Source organism: Sycon ciliatum, chromosome 3 (genome assembly GCF_964019385.1).
Source record: "Sycon ciliatum chromosome 3, ocSycCili1.1, whole genome shotgun sequence".
In the NCBI taxonomy this organism is placed as follows: domain Eukaryota; kingdom Metazoa; phylum Porifera; class Calcarea; order Leucosolenida; family Sycettidae; genus Sycon; species Sycon ciliatum.
Window position 1 is genome coordinate 14,492,485 of NC_088645.1, and position 20,000 is coordinate 14,512,484.

Consider the following 20,000-nt stretch of genomic DNA (forward strand, 5'->3'; position numbering starts at 1 on the left):
TTACACTCATACCCTCTCTTATCCGGACCTCAAAGTTACGGGCGCCTCGGTCTACCGGACATCCTGTGCGTCAGTTGGAGGGGAAATATTACCAATGGTCACCTAATTCTACATTACACCTGAAACCTGGCAGGTCCCTGGTACCGAACTTTTAATGCACCTAAAACTACATGTTTTACAGTATTTCAAAGTTATGGGCGGTGCCCCGTCCTGGACCACCCAGATAAGAGAGAAGATATTACCAGTATGAGTGTACTGGGTAAACACCAGAAAAAGAGAGAGGCATGTCGAGAGGAATCCATTCCGACAAGAATGCATGCTAAAATGACTGGATGTGGGTGTGGGTGTGTGGGGTCTGTGTTTGTTTGTGTGTGTGTGTGTGTGTGTGTGTATGTGTGTGTGTGTGTGTGTGTGTGTGTGTGTGTGTGTGTGTGTGTGTGTGTGTGTGTGCGTGTCTGTCTGTCTGTCGACGTCCACTCCTGCCAGCTCACTCAGCGATGCCGACGACAATCTCTCCTCCCATTGCTCACGACGAGAGATACCGAGAATTGTGCGAATACACTGATGATGAAAGGTGTTGAGTCGGCGAAAATGACCCGCTTTGATGGGCCATGTCTCCGTACCGTAGAGAAGAGCAGGAAGGACAATAGCACGATACACCAGCCGCCTGCGCCAAACGAGCAGCGAGGTCCGCATCCACCGTTCCGTCAGCAGAGAGCACGCTGCCAAGGTACCAGAACCCGTCCACCATGTCAATCCTGCTGTCACCACCGAGTTGAACGGGATCAACTGATGTTGGTGGACCCACCGCCAACCCCTTCATCTTTCTAATGCTGACGGTCAATCCCCATCGCTGTGCACACAAGATGAACTCGGACGTCATGCACTCAAATCTCTCTCTGATGGTTGCATACAACGCTGTATCATCGGCGAACTGGGACTCAGTCACCCTCGTCGCGGATAACCGGGACTTCGCCGTGCGGTCCCCAACCAGCTTGCGACCGTTTCTGAACAGCAGGTCAACTCCAGCGCCTGGACAACGTGCGCGCCAGTCGTCGGTGGCACCGCTGGACCGGGCTATCGTGCTGCAGTTTGTCGACGTCCACTCCTGCCAGCTCACTCAGCGATGCCGACGACAATCTCTCCTCCCATTGCTCACAGTTTGACCAACCACACTGAAATATAGGTTGAAGAGGGTGGGTGCTAGGGTACATCCTTGACGCAGCCCATTAGTCACAGAGATGTTGTCGGAAAGCTTACCGTTGACTCGCACCTTCGCAATCATACCCTCATGAAGGGACTTGATGAGTCCCAACATAACCGGCGGAACACCCAGCCCATCCAGCACACTCCAGAGCACTGTGCGGGGATGGAGTCGTACGCCTTCTGGAGATCTAGTACAAACAAGACGTAAAGAGAGGTGTTGTGTTCAATAGTCTTCTCCACTAGTTGACGTGCACAGAAGATCATGTCCGTGCAACCTCGACCTCGCCGAAAACCGCACTGAGAACCCGGGAGAATTTCCTCAGCCACAACCTGCAAACGATCCTGCATAACCCGGGCAAACACCTTTCCAGCGACATCCAGCAAGCTAATGCCCCTCCAGTTATCGCAGCAGCGAAGGTCACCTTTCTTGCGGACAGGGACCACCACCGCATTCCGCCAATCATCCACTACTGAACCCTTGGTCATCGGTTTGTCTGAAGCGGACTGGTATGACATAGCGCAGGAGAGATCCGCCTGGTTTCAGTGTTGTCGATAGAGGGTCGAGAAGGAAGCCCCAGACATCCCGTGCCCCAACTACCACTGTGACAGAGTGTTCCGTCGTCCTGGTGACCTCAAGCGGCATGCGCCATACTGCAGATTTCGGGTTTAGAGCCTCAGTGTGAGGAAGCGATTGCTATCATTGCTACGGCAATGGGCATTCAAGGTTCAAGGTGTGTGTGTGTGTGTGTGTGTGTGTGTGTGTGTGTGTGTGTGTGTGTGTGTGCGTGTGTGCGTGTGTGCGTTTGTGGGGGGGGGGGGGGGTGGTGTTGCTGGACAAGAAGCCATCATTCGGCTGTGCGAGAATGTCAATTTGTCAATGTTACCCTCTCCTAATCTTCTATGTGTCTGCATGTGTATCTGTCCTTGTGCACATGTGTGCATATGTGCCTGTATACATGCCGCTTGAATGTGTATGTGTTCATGGTCGTGCACGTGTACATATGCGTGTGTGCCCTTGTGCGTGTGTGCCCTTGTGCGTGTGTGCCCTTGTGCGTGTGTGCCCTTGTGCGTGTGTGCATGTTGCAGTACAAGTCACCAATTTGGCAGTCCGTGTCATCGTTCAGCCTGAACATTGGCGACCGTGTGAATGCCAAGGTTATGAACATTGAACTGTCCACGCGTGGCATTTCTAAAACGACAACAGAGAATGGCTTCTTGCATCATTTCAACATGTGAGTGTGAAATGTGTCGCTGTGATCGGTATAATGTGTAACACTCTGTGTGTGCCTGACGATTAGATTCTCCAGGATTCTTGTTCTGCCACAATCACTGCTTCGAAGTAATTTGCTGACCAGTGGAGTCCGCCTGTTCATAGATTCATTGCCAAGCGGGCTCACCCGCTATGCAGCACACACAGAGTACTATTTTACTCATGCCATGGTGAATTGTACTAGTGCAGTTCAGATGAATAGCACTAGCGAGCAGTTTAGTTCACGTGAATCAATGCTAGCCAGCAGTTTAGTTCAGGGGAATCAACAGTAGCCAGCAGTGCAGGTCAGGTGTTTTCTTTTTTATTGATGTCAGAACACGAGTGAGTGAATGATGCCAGTTGGTTACTTCTCAGTCAGTCGTATTCACGCTGGTCGTTTTATGGATCCACTAGCCGGCCTGCTGGTGCAAGCATTGACAATTTTTCATGGTTGAAATCAATTTAATTAGGCTTTAAAAGCGAGGCTAGTGTTTCTCCTACAGCTTGCAAACTTCACCACATTCGTTTTTTGTTCCTTACTCCGTCTGAACACAATCTTAACGTTGTCATGATCTGCTACTCCGCTTCCGACACCAAGTTTCGGGCCTGGCCCGTCATCAGGGTTTCAGTGGAGAGACCAGCGTGTGTTTGTTCAGACGGGAAGATGAGAACACTCCAAACTCGATTCTGCCCTCCTATGCTCTGCCATTTTCCTTCTTTTTAAAAAAAAAAAATTTTGGTTAAATATATCTGATCACTGCTCTGGTCTATGTGTGTGTGTGTGCGTGCGTGTGTATGTGTGTGTGTGTATGTGTGTGCGTGTGTGTGCGTGCGTGCGCGTGTGTATATTCGGAGGTGTATACAGGTTTGTGCATACACCAGAACCCCAGTACGTACACATGAGTTCAGTGCATCGCACAAGAGCACTGGCTACTCTGGAAGGTCCCACCGATAGCAGCTCTGCACTCAACATACTTTCCGACACATCCGACACGGAGTACCCGATGTACCGAAATGGCGCTTCACCCGATGTACTGTCCACCATAGCAACAGGTACGTTTTTGCATGCTCCTTTGTGTTTGTGTGTGTATGTATGTATGTACCGTAAAGTACCGCCAGAACGCCCCGTCTCGCGAGAGCGCCCCACGTTGATTTTACAGCCAAGGGAAGAAAATCGTATGGAAGAGTGCTACTAAGTTTGTACGGTGTGAGAACCTTCGTGTACGAAGGTCACACTTGGCATGTAAATTACACGCGCTGATGAGGTGTGAGGTGTCGATTCACATGGCTTCGCCAATAGGGTGGACTAGACAGATATCTGGCGCTTGTCTTAGTCTGTTTCATTCAGAATCAGATCCGCTATCGTTGCTATGAAGAGAAAATCTGTGGGTGCACATGCATGTGTGTGCATGTTGTAGATATCGTACATGCAGTTGTATGTAGTACTATGTACGCACGTGCAGGCATGCACGTGCTTGTACCGCTTTATGTATAGCACGAGAGAGATGACATGGCGCACTTCTGATAGAGAACTAAAGAAGATCTGTTTAGCACAATGGCTGTCTTGTGAGTGACTGAATAGATGTCTACATTGGCGCAGTGAACGAAAATGACTAAGGGCAGGACGCCCAAGGAATTTATTCCTGACTATGCTGCGAGCAACGTCGGTGCTGATTTTGAACTCTGGCTCGAGGACATAAATGATTTCCTTTCAATCAGTGAAGTGACGGCAGCAGCTGACAAGAAACGCTTGTTCTTGAATCTGGCTGGATTAGCAGTGAGGCGCATTGTGAAAGGTCTGGTTGTCACGGTGGAGCAGACACAAGATGGCTCACCTGGAGATGAGTACCAAGCCTTGACGGACGCATTGTTGGCACACTTTCGACCGTCAACAAATGTCACGTCTGAACGTCACAAATTCCGCCAACTCCGCCAAATGGAGGGCGAGTCGGTGACTTCGTTCGTTGGGCGGCTGAGAGAAAAGGCAGATGTTTGCGAATTCAGCTCCACTTCTGTGGATACCATTGTCAACTGCCAAATTCGAGACCAGCTGATCGTGGGCCTGCGTTCTGTTGAGCTTCGAAAGGAGCTGCTGAAACAGTCGAAGCTGACCCTGAACGACGCCGTCACCAAGTCAGTGGCGTTGGAAGCGTCGATTACTGACAGTAAACTGTACGATAGTACCAGAGCTAGTGACGCACCGCCTGTGTTCCCCGTGCCCATCCAGCGTGTGCAAGCTGTCTCTGCAGCTGGTTCTGGATCAGAGGGAAAGAAGTGCAAATACTGCGGACGTAGTCACAAACCAGGCATGCGTAACTGTCCTGCGGCCAACGTCACCTGCAACAAGTGTGGCAAGCGAGGGCATTTTGCAGCGGTCTGCATGTCAAACAAAGTGGAAAGACACGAAGAAAGAGCCCGGCCAGTAGAGGATGAGCCTGATGAGTATGAGCATGCAAGTCGCATGTACGACTCCGCTTTCGCCGTCAGTAGCTCGGCACTCGCAGGCGACAAGACATTCCAGACTACACTCAAAGTCAATGGTGAGCTGTGCACTGGACTGTTAGACACAGGTGCAACTCGGACGATCCTCACTGATGATGTGATCAAGCCCACGCGCAAGAGTGACCGCTTGCTGAAAGCGTACAATGGCGGTGTCGTAGAGACTTTGGGCATGGCTGACGTCCACATTTCACATGGTGGCAAGAACGTGAAGTGCAGTTGTTTCGTGGTAGCAGCCAGTCAGCACTCCGTTCTCTTCGGACAGGATGTCATCAAGGAGCTGAACCTCCTGTCACAAGCAAACGTGGTGAACGTGTCACCCATCGAAATCTCTCTGGAAGACGGTTCAAAGCCTCTAGCCCAGCCACCACGACGCCCAGCTTTCAGTATCCGGGCTGACATCGAGACCGAGCTGAAACGGCTGACCAAGTTGGATATCATTGAACCCGTCAAGGAAGCCACGCCGTGGGTGTCACCACTTGTTCCAGTCCGCAAACCGAATGGAGCATTGCGACTATGCGTGGACTACAGAGAACTGAATAAGAGAGTTACACGTGAGCGCAACGTTCTTCCAACCGTTGACGAGATCACAGCTCAGCTTGATGGCGCAGGGGTCTTCTCAGTTCTGGATGCGGAATCTGGATTCCATCAGCTACTCTTGTCAGAAGAAGCAAGGCCTCTAACGACTTTCTCATCGCACTGTGGCCTGTTCCGTTTCAAGCGTTTACCTTTCGGTATTGCATGTGCGCCTGAGATTTTCCAGCGAGTGGTGTCCGACATTCTGGAAGGCCTGCCAGGAGTCATCGTCTACATCGACGACATCCTAGTGTTTGGCTCCAATCAAGCAGAACACGATGCACGGCTAGAAGCAGTCAAGCAGCGACTGCGAGCAGCTAACCTCCAACTCAACTGGACCAAGTGCCGACTGAACCAGGACCGTGTGAAGTATCTGGGACATTGGCTAAGTGCGACCGGCTTGTCCCCAGATGATGACAAGTTACAAGCCATCCAGGAGCTGGCCCCTCCGAAATCTATCTCTGATGTGCGACGGTTCCTGGGGATGGCTACGTACCTTGGAAAGTTCATTCCGAACTTGGCCCAGATCACGGCTTCTCTGCGCAGGCTAGCAAAGCGTGATCCCTTCAGTGTGGATGATGAAGTCCTGCAGGCATTCACCTCAGCAAAGGCTGGTATAGCGTCAGCTTTGCAAGCGTTGGCATTCTTTCAACCAGCATTGGACGTCCCTACTGCTATCAGCTGTGATGCATCGCCAGACGGTTTGGGAGCAGTCCTGTGGCAGAAGAATACCAGTGGCTGTTGGGTACCAGTGACATGTGCCAGTCGCTCTCTATCAGATGTTGAGTCACGCTATTCTCAGCTGGAACGAGAGATGCTGGGAGTGGTATTCGGCCTGACTCGCTTTCGGCAGTATGTACTAGGCCGAGAAGTGCAAGTGTTTACGGATCACAAGCCGCTTATTTCTATCGTCCAGAAGCCGTTCGACGAAGTGCCACCGAGGCTTCAGAGATGGCTGGTCGCATTGATGCCCTATCGCTACAGCTTGGTGTTCGTCCCTGGCCAGCAGATGGTTTGTGCTGACACTCTCTCTCGAGCTCCTCTACCTGATCGCACAGCTTCACCTGCAGAGGCACGTTCAATGGCGGAATTCGTTAGTCTCATTCTCGAGGCTTGTCCGGTTCGTTCCAAGGATATTCGCCAGGCCACGGACTCTGATCCGACACTGAGCAGCGTCCGACAAAGAGTGGGCACATCAGTTTGGTCAGGGTGCATCCAAACGGAAGAGCCTTACTTCCTGCTACGCCATCAGCTGACAGTCATTGAAGGGATTGTCATGCTAGACAATCGCTACGTCATTCCAGAAGAGCTCCGCCCAGCGGTGCTGCGACTAGCACATGAAGGTCATCCAGGCATCGATGCATTCCGGGATACCCTTCGCGAACGGGTTTGGTGGCCAGGTCTCATGAAGGATGCCAATCTGTTTGCAGAGAAATGCTCTGAATGCTGGCGTAAACGCTCCAATCCAGCGCAACAGCTCCTCTCTACAGAGATAGAAGGTGTCTGGCAGAAACTGGCCATTGACCTTGTTACCATTGAGGGAGCCACGTTCCTGTCTGCTATTGATTATGGTTCCCGCTGGCCAGAGCTTCTACCACTGTCCAATACTACGACAACGGGTGTGATCGACAAGCTGATGGAGTTGTTCGCACGGTTTGGTCTGCCTTCAACACTCGTCTCGGATTGGGGCCCACAGTTTGCATCCACTGAGATGTCCAAGTTTCTCGCTCAGTTGGGTGTTGAGCATTGCAAGTCTAGCCCCCGGTATGCCCGCTCTAACGGTATGGTGGAGCGACTACATCGTCTGGTGAAAGAACGAGTTGCCAGCCTGAGACCTCATCTACCGCTACACCGCCGCATCACTCAAGTCTTGTTCGACATTCGCAATTCGCGGCACCGGATGCTAGGTACATCGCCGAGCGAAGCGTTGTTCAGCAGAGTCATTCGGACACGGGTTCCAGCATCCATCACCCCACAGATCGTCAACCCATCTGAGCAGATCAAGGCGAAAGCAGCAATGGTTGAAGGTCATGACTCGCGCCGAGGTGTCCGCAAGTTACCCCATTTGCCATCAGGTACGCGGGTAGTGCTCCATGATGGGTACAGCGACCCTCGAAAAGAATGGAAGGTAGTAGAGCAGTATGGTCGTCAGGTTGGGGTCACTGATGGGTCACGCATACTGCTCCGGAACCGTCAGCATGTTACCGAGTTTGTAGCACCAGCAGCAGCAGCAGCGGAGAAAGCACCCATGAGTGAACCTCTGGCACAGTCAGAGAGGGAGCATGTGCCAGAGCCAGTGTGTGCTCCAGCACTGCCAGTGTCCGACCCAACAAGCCTTCCGTCAGCGAGCAGCGCAACATCCAGGCCCGAAGCTCCGGTAACTGCGCTCACATTGCCGTTGTCTCCTGCAGCTTCACCGGAGACGACAGCATCACCTGCAACACCGGCCTGTATGTCACTGTCACCGCCAACATCTCGTCCAAGTGTATTCCGCGAGGGCGTACAGACCAGAGCTGGCCGTCAGATCAAGCTTACAGAGAAAGCACGTGAAGCTGACATCTGAGTCGTCGAGTCATGCATTACCAAATGAGTGGCTTCAATCGCTACCAGATTGGCGTTGTTTAGAATCTTCTAACTACCTTGTGAATATTTAGATTTTTCTTTATTTTTTTCCCCTTATTGGTCGAGTTTGCATTGTAACTCAAACTCATGGTGTTTTTGCCTCAAGTTTTGAGTCAGATTATTTCTAATAGTTGCAACACTTCCCGTCTCTCTTTTACTCCAACACATGTACGTACATTCCTCTGCAAGCTGCAGGATACGGATGCATGTGTTTTTGTTTTGTTTTTGTTTTCCTTTTTTCTCCTTCTTCTTTTTTTTTCTTTTTGAGGGAAGGGGGGTAATGTAGATATCGTACATGCAGTTGTATGTAGTACTATGTACGCACGTGCAGGCATGCACGTGCTTGTACCGCTTTATGTATAGCACGAGAGAGATGACATGGCGCACTTCTGATAGAGAACTAAAGAAGATCTGTTTAGCACAATGGCTGTCTTGTGAGTGACTGAATAGATGTCTACACATGTCACACTGAGTTCTGCCTGTATCTCTCTCTCCCTCTCTCTCTCTCTCTCTCTCTCTCTCTCTCTCTCTCTCTCTCTCTCTCTCTCTCTCTCTCTCTCTCTCTCTCTCTCTCTCTCTCTCTCTCTCTCTCTCTCTCTCTCTCTCTCTCTCTCTCTCTCTCTCTCTCTCTCTCTCTCTCTCTCTCTCTCTCTCTCTTTCTCTCTCTCTCACTCACTCTCTCACTCTCTCTCTCTCTCTCTCTCCTCTCTTCCTTCTCTCTCCCTTTCTGCAGTGGTGTATGACTTGCTACGAGGAGTTGCTGAAATCTACACCACCCAGCCACTTCCCGGTGTCACTCCAACGTATGAGTTCAACTTCTAGCCCGCCCGGCAACTTGCTCTGACAGCCATCGGTATCATTGCGGTCAGACAAGTTGCATTGAATTTAGGGCAGTATTTATGTGTAAAGCTCCTAGCCGTTTGCCAGCCATCTACCTCATCATTTCAAGTCCTATTCCACCATTCCATCACTAAGTAAAAGTATCTGGTTTTCACATTATTCAATGAATGCATTAGGTTCCACTGCAGCCAATTCTTTAGAAACCATTCCAGTTTAAAATGAAATTTAATAATATATGAGAGGCTATATTCAGCACTACATTGTAGTTCCAAAGCCTTAGTGACCATAGGCTACAGTAGAAATTATTCTGATCTAAAGTTTTGCCCCCTCACGGTGGCTTAGTTCATTAGAAAGTAGATTTAGAAGCTTCATCACGGCCGGGCTTGGTCCTAGCTCTCACCAGTCTTATCAGTCTCTATGCGGCACTGTCACAGTGTAAGCATGTGCCGGTGTGTGTGCCGTGTGTGTGTGTGTGGGGGGGGGTGTATGTGTGTGTGTGGGGGGGGGGGGGAGGGTGGGGGGGGGGGGGTGCGCCGTGTGTGTGTGTGTGGGGGGGGTGTATGTGTGTGTGTGTGCTGTGCTGTGTGTGCTGTGTGCTGTGTGTGTGTGTGCCGTGTGTGTGTGGGGGGGGGGGGGGGGGGGGTGCCAGCTAGTTTGGTTGGTGGGTACACTTACCGTATTTCCGCGCATATAAAGCCATGGCGTTATGGGTGAAACATCGCTGTTTTGGACCATTTTTTTGGAGAAAATAGCCTCGGTTTTAACGCCATGGCGCTAAAAGTGAGAGACGCTTACATGAAAAAAATCGGCAGAGTATGAACTTCGAGTACTCGTATGGTGCCGTTGCACGTTCATGTCGAGCATCCATATACTTTCAATTTCCCCTGAACATTTCAAATTGTGAACCTATTGTGTACAAGGTGGCATACAAACTTGTGTGAAGGTGCGGTGGAGGTATGGCATGTGACAGTGGGGATGGGTACATGTAGAGAGAATCACCGCTACTGTAGGTTCACTGAAAGAATTGAACTTCCCTTTAACGCCGGATGCAACTTCCTCCACATTGAATTTTGTTCACTTATAACGCCATGGCTTTATAAGTGAGGGTGGCCTTATATTCGGATATAACGCCATGGCTTTATATGCGCGGAAATACGGTATGCCTGATTGTGTTGGGTCTGTTGCCAAAAGGCTCAGCTGCTTGAAGGTGTAATGTTGTACCTGCCACCTTTGTTGGTTCCCGGGTTCATATACTTTCTACTTCAAGTATTTGAAGTATACGTACCTGTTAACCATGGACTTTCTGGCTAGGTAACTCTTGTGTAATCAATGCCGGGTACTAGTGAAGCTTATATCAGATCCCCTCTGATTTAGCCACCGGCACACTAGTAGCAAGTATTACCTTCACTGGGGGCAGGGGTAACTGTTGGATCCCAGGACGGATACCCTGATGCCGTCAATCCTTTTTCTGCACCTTGTCCTCACCCTCTTACCGACTCGGGTGTGGTGAGCCCATAAGTGGAATCATTTTCAAGTCCACCCAGAGTTTTGGGGATTTCAGGGGGTGTCGGCGGTTGGGCGGTTCCGCTATGCCTACTGACCTAGTACCTGTGGCCCCAATCCACTGCATTGGAAAGTAGAGCCGTAGTGTGCATTTCTAGAGCCGGGTGTTTGCCATGCAGTTACAGTCAACCTCGTGATGATAACAACTTGTTTGATATAGCACAGAATCACGAATACCCACACAATCGGCTTTAGACCTAGTGACCATTGACTGCCGCAATGATGCTTTCAAGCTCACGCCAATACCGACAACACACTGTCACTGTGAGACATTTCTCATACACGACCACCGAGCCGGGTCACTGCCGGAGTTATCCACAAGGTTGACTGTATCAGTCCCTGTCGGCTGACGTGAATCAGTGCAGCAGGGATGTTTCTTCAACTCACTGTAATGCACCCGTGAGCCCGCGGACGGGAGGGGTATCGGAAGGTTTCATTGAGGGTGGTACAGTCAATCTTCTGCCCGAGGTATACTCGAGCTGGACGGGGGGGGGGGGGGGGCTCTGCTGGAATAGTAAAATTTAGACTCCAAATCCGCAGGATATTGATTCAGCGTGGGGCAACTGGGGCAGATATTTACTAGTGCCGTAGTGGTATGCCGTAGTGGTATGCCGGTGTGGTATGCCGTAGTGGTATGCCGGTGTGGTATGCCGTAGTGGTATGCCGGTGTGGTATGCCGTAGTGGTATGCCGGTGTGGTATGCCGGTGTGGTATGCCGTAGTGGTATGCCGGTGTGGTATGCCGGTGTGGTATGCCGGTGTGGTATGCCGGTGTGGTATGCCGTAGTGGTATGCCGGTGTGGTATGCCGTAGTGGTATGCCGTAGTGGTATGCCGGTGTGGTATGCCGTAGTGGTATGCCGGTGTGGTATGCCGTAGTGGTATGCCGGTGTGGTATGCCGGTGTGGTATGCCGGGTCAACACTGTAGTGACCGTCGTAGCGTGTCCAGTGACCACCCTGCCACCATCTGGTAGCCTATGCACCCATTTCACTTTCGGGCCCGCACCACAGGGGCATTAGGGAAGGAGGGGGGGGGGGGGGGCAGGGCCGGCGCCACTGGTACGGCCGGTACGGCCATGGCCGTACCAACTTCCCAAAAAGTCGGTCCACGTGGAACGTCCAAAGCCGGGGAGAAAACGTTTCGATGTATGATTTTGTACAGGGAGTCGCCCAGAGTGCAGGATTTGCCGTCTAAATAAATTCTGGGGGAGGACCCCAGGCCCCCCTTAAAGATGGCCCTTCGGCCGCACCGCATACCGCTCCGCGGAACCTGCCTCCGGCCCTGGGGGGGGGGGGGGTGCTCACGTCTAGTGTATAATTATTGCAATCAGTTGTCCACTGTGTTTGGCCGGTGATATTTTTCTACTAGTCATGTCACCAGTGGACACTTGAACTTATCTGCTCACTGCCAATGCTCTCTGGATCAGTGGATGGCAGATCATCTACCTCCGAATTTGGAATCAGTCGCCGTGGCCCTCTGAATAGCAGTGTCCGTTTTTCAACAAAACAAAATGCAGCACATGCAGTAGTACATACAATGTAGTGTATCGTATTAACCCTTTACTGTCCGTACATACAAGCATCGATCCAATGGGATCGATGGGGTAGGCATTTTGAAATTATCGTAACTTGCTCAAATCTAGGTCTTTTGGAGTGATCGAAATATGTAGGTCGAAGAGAAAAGCCTCAGCTGTCGCCTCGAACAATTCGCAAAGCGATATGAAGAGCGGTTGCTGAGTTATCGCACTCGTAATTCTGGTCCCGGGAAATGTGCGTTCAGAGCGCGACGCGCATGTCGACGGCTGGGATTTTCCCTGTTTACGTCACCTGTTGGCAAGGCTACACCGATTCAAATTCAAAAGTAGGTTCCCGGGAGTCTCTACGAAAATATTTGAGCTCGATAAACGCTTGTGGCTCAATGTAGCTGAACCATCGGACCAAGAGTCCATAACCCAAGAGTATGCAACTGTGATCTCTTTTCTATGGGCCAACCGCGCGGCGCGCTGCCTTCATTACATCATTCAGCTGCAGTCCGCGCACTGCGGAAAATCAAACACCACACTTTCCCTCTAGTTTGAAATGAACTTTCGTACGGAACTGGAGTTCACGCGCCAGAATTCAGAGATTGTGTAGGTACTGGAACGAATCGAGCAAAAACGGATGGGCTCGTGCGAGAAATTGAGAGTTTGAATGCATGCTTTCAGAGCGTGATGAAGGCAAGTTACGTAATGAAGGCAGCGCGCCACGCATGCACCCATAATCACAGTTGCATACTCTTGGGTTATGGACTCTTGATCGGACCTTATTTGTCAGCTTGGATCACGTGATCCATCCAGCTGCCGCGTGCGGCAAACAGCCCAAATAGCGCTAACTCTGGCCTGCGAGCGTTTGCTGCGACTAGCGCGCTAGCGCTCGTGACATACACAAACGCGCTAGCCAGAATGCTTTGACTTGACTTTGATCATGGCTTTCAGCTTCTATTTTTTGAAAAGTAGCGCGCTCAGACCAGCTCGCTCACTCTTTTCCTCTTCCATTTTTTAGGGCAATTGTTTTGTTTGATAGACGAAGCTTAGGGTCTCTTTGGGTTTGCAACCCTTACCCTCCTGGAAAAAATCATAGTTGCTAGACTGCGACACTTCAGACCAGGTACTATTAGAGCCGCTAATGGACGACGAGCTATTTTCCGCTATCCGGAGCTCAAGCATTTGAGCCGCTAAATGGACGAGACTCCTGCGGCAAAGGATGCAGAGAATGAGGAGAAAACACTCGTATGGAGCAGGGAGTAGGTATTGTACTACTTCCTGGTATGGAGCACTGAGAAGCGGTAAGTCTTTGGGCAATTCTTAGCCACTGCCCAGTAATTACTTTCTCGCCATAATTATGTTCTCGTTTTTCGTGTCTTCTGTAATGCCAGTACACTAGCAGTACGACTACACTGTAGGCGAGAGTCCATAAGCCAGAGTGTGCAGCTCTCCATCTATGCAGCATAAACAAATTCATGACAAATTTCCTTTGCCTAAGGGCTGGGTTCCACTGCCGCTCCGCCGCACATCATCCACGGCATGAAACGTCATCATTACGAGCTGGTCCAGCGAGGCCGCGGCTCATCACCAGCTTTCGCTTCGCTGCTTGATACAAAAAAATGCAAGCCGCGGTCACGGCTTGCATTGTTTCCCGCACTTAATTGTTTTATTCGGGGGAATTTTAATTCGTTGCACAGGCCAGAACACGAGGATTTTTTTGGATTTCACGTGTGCGCAGGCAGGCTAAATGTCATCAAAAAACGTCGAGCACGATCGCGGTATCGTGAATGGCGAGTGTCACTGGAACCACGCCGCTCTGCTGCATGCAGCCAAGTACCGTGGAGCAGCGGAGCTGCGGAGCCGCAGTGGAACCCGGCCCTAACCAAACTTATAGCAATTTGAAAATGTTTAATTTTTCATAAAAAAAACTTGACAACATTGTTCTTCTGTAGAGTGCCGCTGGCAACTCCATCGATGAACTCCATCAATGAGCGCAGGGATAAAGTTTAGAAACCCTTCGAGCGAGAATGTGTTTTCAAAAAGGAAGCACAAATATAGTATGGCCCCATCAAAGCCACTCGCTGACTACTTACCAGTAAAATGGGGTTGGACGGTTGTCAGATTAGCTGACATGTTTTCTGCCAACACAACCATAAGCAGTTGTCAACTCTCAAGACTAAAAGAGCTTGCGAAGAAAGTGAGAAACCTTGGCTATGACAGCACATGAAGCGTCAGAACATAATCGAGCAAACTTGGACCTAGATTACCAGTGTCTGCTCCAGAGCCAGGTCAGTGGCCCTGTTTGTGAGTACTTGGACCTTTTGGAAAAAGAACACTGGGTTACCTGCGACCCGGTCGGAAGTCCTGTCGAGTACTATACTTTTTTATACTTCGAGGGTATACCGCCACTGACAGGCTGCATACAACAGGTTCAAGCTAAAGTACCGTATCACCATGGTAATTACCTGGAAATTCGGTGTGTTTTCTACGTTTTTGTTAAACAAGCAGCAATGTGCCACAGAAATTACCATGGTGATAGAGTAGATGACCGTGTGAAGCGGTGTGAGATGCAGCAAAGGTGAGCCTGTTATTGCGAGTCTATGCCCTAAACAATAAACTTTGCCGTGGGATGATTCTCTTTGGGCTGCACACTCTGGTTAATGTACTCTTGGTGGCAGCATTCTGGTGCCAAAGATGATAATTATTTTTTCAGAAAAATAAGCACTAGAGAAATGGAGTGGGAGTAACCTGAATTATTCTATTAGCAGAGCTGCACTGCTTGGGATATGAGATTATTCCCGTAGCTATGCAAAAGACGCTATTCAGTTGTACTTTAGTAGCATCTGGCGCTAGCCAGTATCCACACCGCTGTAATTCGGTGCGTGTCACGGTGCCTGGTAGGGTGGTTCACGTGGCATGCCATGGTTGGTGCAGTATCCCGTATGTGTCCCGTACCGTAATTCGAGTATGCGGTGCGCACCGTAGCATAGATGTATCTGGAGCGCTGTACGAGCTAAGATGTCGGGGCAAATATGGGGACATTCACAACATGCAATGTGAATATGCATGTCAGTTTCGTTTTAAGAAGTGGGTTTGACGGAGTAAGAAAAGGCCCCAGCTTTGGCTGCTGCTAGCTAGCCCAGTGGGTACCAATCTCCTGCCATCGGCCGAGTGCTGATGGAACGGAGTAGAAGAAAAAGAAAGAAGAATATTGCAGTCAAGAATACAATTTCGGTAAGGGATATACAGTAAAACCTGTAACTAAAGACCACCGTCACTAGCGACCAGCCTGGTACTACCGGCCACTTCGCCAGGCACGGAAGGTTTCACATTCAAAATGCACTGTGACTAGCGACTACCTTCTGAACGCGACCAGCGACCGCCTTTTCCTGTCCCAAACACAATTTTTGACCCGTAACTAGCGACCGCGATGTAGGAAATCAAATGTTGCTCGAAGCTCCTTCTTGAAATTTTACTGATTTTCCATGGTCCTGAAAAGAATCTTTCGATACTACAGCTGAACAAATGAATGCAGGTAATTTGGGCTGTGGAGTCGGTGTGGACTGCACTACACCTGTCAAAATTTCAAGCGCTGTCAAGAAAAAACATGATAGGAAACGTCTTGGAGAGCGCATCGAAAGCGCTCTCTGGTCGATGTTACTACTCGGAGGAGAAACGAAGACTGGGCGGCTCTGTCACCCCAGTCATACAGACGGATCGACGATGGCATCAAGGAATCCAGAAACAAAGCAGCACCACAAGGTCCTGATGCTGAAGGATCGCGTTCAAGCAATCGAGAAGTCACAACAAGGACAGTCGGTATGATTGATCGCATGAACAAATTTGAAGCCCAGCGGGAAACGAAACTTCCCCAGGGAACGTTTGACTCCTGGCTTCAGAAGTAGCAGCTGAATTTGAAGTCTGCAAAAAATTAATCTTCTCTCTCTCTCTCTCTCTCTCTCTCTCTCTCTCTCTCTCTCTCTCTCTGTCTCTCTCTCCATCTCTCCGTCTTTCTGACATTGCGCAAGTCCTGGGGAATTGTATTAGCTGCATTTTGACATACATATCATATAATGGGATCCACATATGGTCACGCGGTGCAAACCTCTAACTAAAGACCACCTGCTACTAAAGACCGCTTTTGCTGGCACCAAGGGGTGGTCGGTAGTCACAGGTTTTACTGTACCGGTAAGTGGATAGCTAACTAAAATAATTAGCCGTATGGTTTAGAAATAGTGGTGGCGACTCTGGATGGCAGTCGTGAGTCCGTCAAGTGTCAAGTAGACGGAATAGCGCGAGCTCCAGTGTGGGGAGCAAACCCATTCCTAGGTTAGCATCCCCCCACCTCACAACAGAGCAACCGAGTTTTGGATTGAGCTGGGAGTGCCGATTCGAGCAACTGGTATGATGGCTCTGCTTGGAGCCACTAGATGGCTCGCAGCTGAGCCGGCAAATGACTCCGCTTGGAGCCGTCAAATGACTCCGCATGGAGCCACCAAATGACTCTGCATGGAGCCGCCGAATGACTCTGCATGGAGCCGCCGAATGACCCCGCATGGAGCCGCCGAATGACCCCGCATGGAGCCGCCGAATGACCCCGCATGGAGCCGCAAATTGACTCCGCATGGAGCCGCCAATGACTCCGCATGGAGCCGCCAATGACTCCGCTTGGAGCCGCCAATGACTCCGCATGGAGCCGCCAATGACTCCGCATGGAGCCGCCAATGACTCCACATGAAGCCGCCAATGACTCCGCATGGAGCCGCCAATGACTCTGAGTAGAGCCGCCAATGACTCTGAGTAGAGCCTCCAAATGCTAAATATATTGGTATGCATAACCAGTTGAGAGCATATATTCCATAAATCGGCACTCCCGGAGCGGATCACAAAGTGCAGCTACCCGTGCAATCTGTAAGCGGTGCAAGCTAGGTAAAGACTGTCAGAACTTGATATCATGGGCTGAGGCCATTGCCGCAGCCACCCATACTTTGGCTGCAGGTGGCGTCCGAATGTTACTCGGGCAGACATCGCTTTCCACCTTCCCGCCTCTCTGAATATCGAGTCCCGCAGCTGATTCGAAACGGGTGGCCGGTGTACAACGCCAGGCCAAAGCCACAACTGATGAGCAATATCCTCGCAGTTGCTGTAAATGCCCATCGATTGGCATTCGCAGCTGATGCCGCTAGTTTTCCCAGGTGCTGCGGGCTGCCACAATTGCAAACAACCCTTTGCGATTGCTGCTCTGCTTGATTGACTGTCCATCGCCCTATCCCCGGTCGCAATTGTACGAGCACCGGCCAAGTGCACCACTTGCATCAGTGAATACCAGCAAGTCGGGGGACGGCGTCCATTTAGGGTGTAGGAAGAAGGACCGGCCGTTCCGCTAATCCAGGAGCTCAGGCCATCAGCGAAGATCTTTGAGGCACTCTTTGGAGAGCTTGATCAGGTAACACGGCTGCCGGTACCAGTTGGCAAGTGACCACAATCTACAATTTGCATCCAGGGGCTATCACTCTTGTAGCAAACGGGAGCTTTCCCAGAAGAGACTCGAGTTGACATTGGGTAGTTGAAGCTGTGTGAAGAGTGGCCCGAAGGAGATCACGAAGCTCGGCAAGTTCGTCCATAGGCATACTGATGTTAGCGCGGCGGGTGTCCAGGATGACGCCGATAAACATTAGGACGTGGGCTGGACCCTCCACTTTTGCTGATGCCAGAGAAAACACCGAGGTATGTAAACGCGCGGCGCCGAGTAGCGAGTTGCTGGCGAGCTAACACAGGTCCAGAGCATGCATTGAGGAAGCACTTTTACTGACGCTAGAGAAACACCGAGGTATTTAAACGCGCGGCGCCGAGTAGCGAGTTGCTGGCGAGCTAACACAAGTTCAGAGCATGCATGGAGACAGAAACGTTAGTCGAGGTACTCCCCGTAACGGGATGATGCCGATAACGTCAGGACTTGAGCTGGACCCTCCACTTTTGCTGCGGCCAGAGAAACATCGAAGTATGTAAACGCTCGGAGCAGAATAGCGAATTGCTGGCAAGCTAACACAAGTCCAGAGCATGCACTGAGGAAGTAACGTTAGTTGAGGTATTCCCCGTAATGCAACAGGCGTGTGAGTGCGAACTGCTAGCACATAATCCATTCACTGGCGGATGCGACAGAGTTCCATATAGCTGGACTGGAGCGTAATACAGTCTGAAGGGCAGGGCACTCTCATAAAAGTATTGATCCTGCCAGCGGATCGACAAGGACCAATCCTCCGGGCGGACGGGAATTCGGCAGAATGCACTTTTAACATTGAGCTTAGCAAGATACACCGGGGCGAGCACAATTGTGGAGGAAATTGTTTGGGAACGCATGTTCCGCAAGTTGCATGCTCGAAAGTCGAAAACAGCAATGACATGCAAGAGACATTGTACAGGATCTTGGAGGGCGCATGACCATGTGACTCGCGCATGCGTGCAGGTCGGGCCAGCTCGCTGGGCTGCCTGCTAACTTGCGTTAGCATGCTAACGCTCATTATGGTTTAGATCGCATTATTGTAATGGTCGCGGTTTGATTTCAAAAGACCATAGAACGTGTCGTACTATCGGTCGAAAGTTTAGGGGTGTGGTACTAATGGGCTGGGAATGTAAGGATCGGGTAGATTGCAGTGTTTTAATGGTCGTAGTTGTTGTATAAATAGAATGCTGAGATAATTAGAAGAGGACTATGAGGAAGAGCATAATGACAGGGGTGACAGTGTTAAAGCTCTGAGCAGACGGCGTCGGCAGGAGTGCCTACACAGAGAGTAGAAGAAGGGAGAAGAGAGGTCCCGCCGCCTCGAGAGTCGCCGTGCTTGCGAAAGGCTATGCCAACAGCAAGAAACGACGGAGCAAATATCCCGTCGTTTGGAGACTCACCGCCTTCGTGACAAAACGCGTTGACAGCTAGAGACCGCTGCACAGGCATCCATTCAGCAGGAGAAAATACATGCTCTCGTGCTCGAACTTGTTTGGTGTGCGGTCGGTAGGGCCATCATCATGTTACGCACCAGCCTGGCCCTATTCCGTTGATGTTCCGCACCATTCTGCCAAAGACTGCTGGCCACATGTTTAAACAGGGCTTGAAAAAAATGAAATAAGCTAGTACCAAAGCGTAATCTATTATTATATTTACTTTTACTTGGTAGAATGTACCTGTCTGAGAGTTTGAGTTTTGAGTTATGTATCGATGTGCGTTTATGAACTAAAGTTTTGATTGTCATGCACATGTTTTTGTATTGCAAAGACGTTTCTATCAGTTCGAACAACACACATGATGACCTAGGCAAATATTAAGCATAGCGAGGGCTCCTGGGCGGTCAAGCCCTCTCTAGCCTTCAGGACAAAGCGCTCTTTATTTGTGCGATATCGAAATGAAAAACCAAATGCAATAACAACGATGAACAATTTATTTCAGCCAAGTACAAGTGGGGTCTATTGGTATCCTTTATTTCAGCCGAATATAACTGTTGTTTATTGCTATCAGTGAGGGCCCTGAGCTTTCAACTGAGCTCTCTCGTTGGAATTATTAATATGGAGGTGTATGTGCCAATTTTTCACGTAGGATTGCCTGCCACTTGCAGCACTGCATTGCCTTCTGCAACATGGGGAAAGCTGCGTGCTCAGGCCCGTAGCAGCTCCATTCTGGTTGGTCCAGCGAGACCTGACTTCCACAACTTTGCGTGCTTTTTTTGTGACGGGCATATACATGGTACAAAGTATGTGTGTATGTGTGTGTGTGTGTGTGTGTGTGTGTGTGTGTCTGTGTGTGTCTGTGTGTGTGTGTGTGTTGGCGTTCCTCTGGAGCAGCTTGGTGACATCGTCCAAGATCTACAGGGATGGCGGGTCACCTGCCGTGACGCTGTCGACGCTATTGTCCAGTCCCGCATGGAGCCTGTG

At 50.4% G+C, this 20,000-nt stretch overlaps 2 protein-coding genes across 6 annotated transcripts in view; both read left to right on the top strand.

Moving 5' to 3' along the window:
* LOC135811530 (beta-alanyl-dopamine/carcinine hydrolase-like) overlaps window positions 1–9,395 on the top strand; it is a 24,794-nt gene extending 15,399 nt beyond the window's left edge. The window contains exons 7-9 of one of the 2 annotated variants that reach the window (XR_010552616.1): window positions 2,293–2,438; window positions 3,311–3,508; window positions 8,886–9,395. Coding sequence is in view for 1 of the 2 variants with exons in the window: in XM_065324768.1 (XP_065180840.1) it covers window positions 2,293–2,438; window positions 3,321–3,508; window positions 8,886–8,974 (423 nt within the window). In the remaining variant the exon portion in view is untranslated. The remainder of the gene's footprint in view (window positions 1–2,292; window positions 2,439–3,310; window positions 3,509–8,885) is intronic. The other variant, XM_065324768.1, reaches the window with a different exon arrangement.
* A 3,645-nt stretch (window positions 9,396–13,040) lies between these two features.
* LOC135811531 (uncharacterized) overlaps window positions 13,041–20,000 on the top strand; it is an 18,621-nt gene continuing 11,661 nt past the window's right edge. For 2 of the 4 annotated variants that reach the window (XR_010552617.1, XR_010552619.1), the window contains exons 1-2: window positions 13,045–13,378; window positions 19,911–20,000. The exon at window positions 19,911–20,000 is cut by the window's right edge and continues 199 nt beyond it. The gene's annotated coding sequence lies outside the window, so the exon portion shown is untranslated. Of the gene's footprint in view, window positions 13,379–19,910 lie in introns of all 4 variants that reach the window. The other 2 variants (XM_065324769.1, XR_010552618.1) reach the window with 2 other exon arrangements.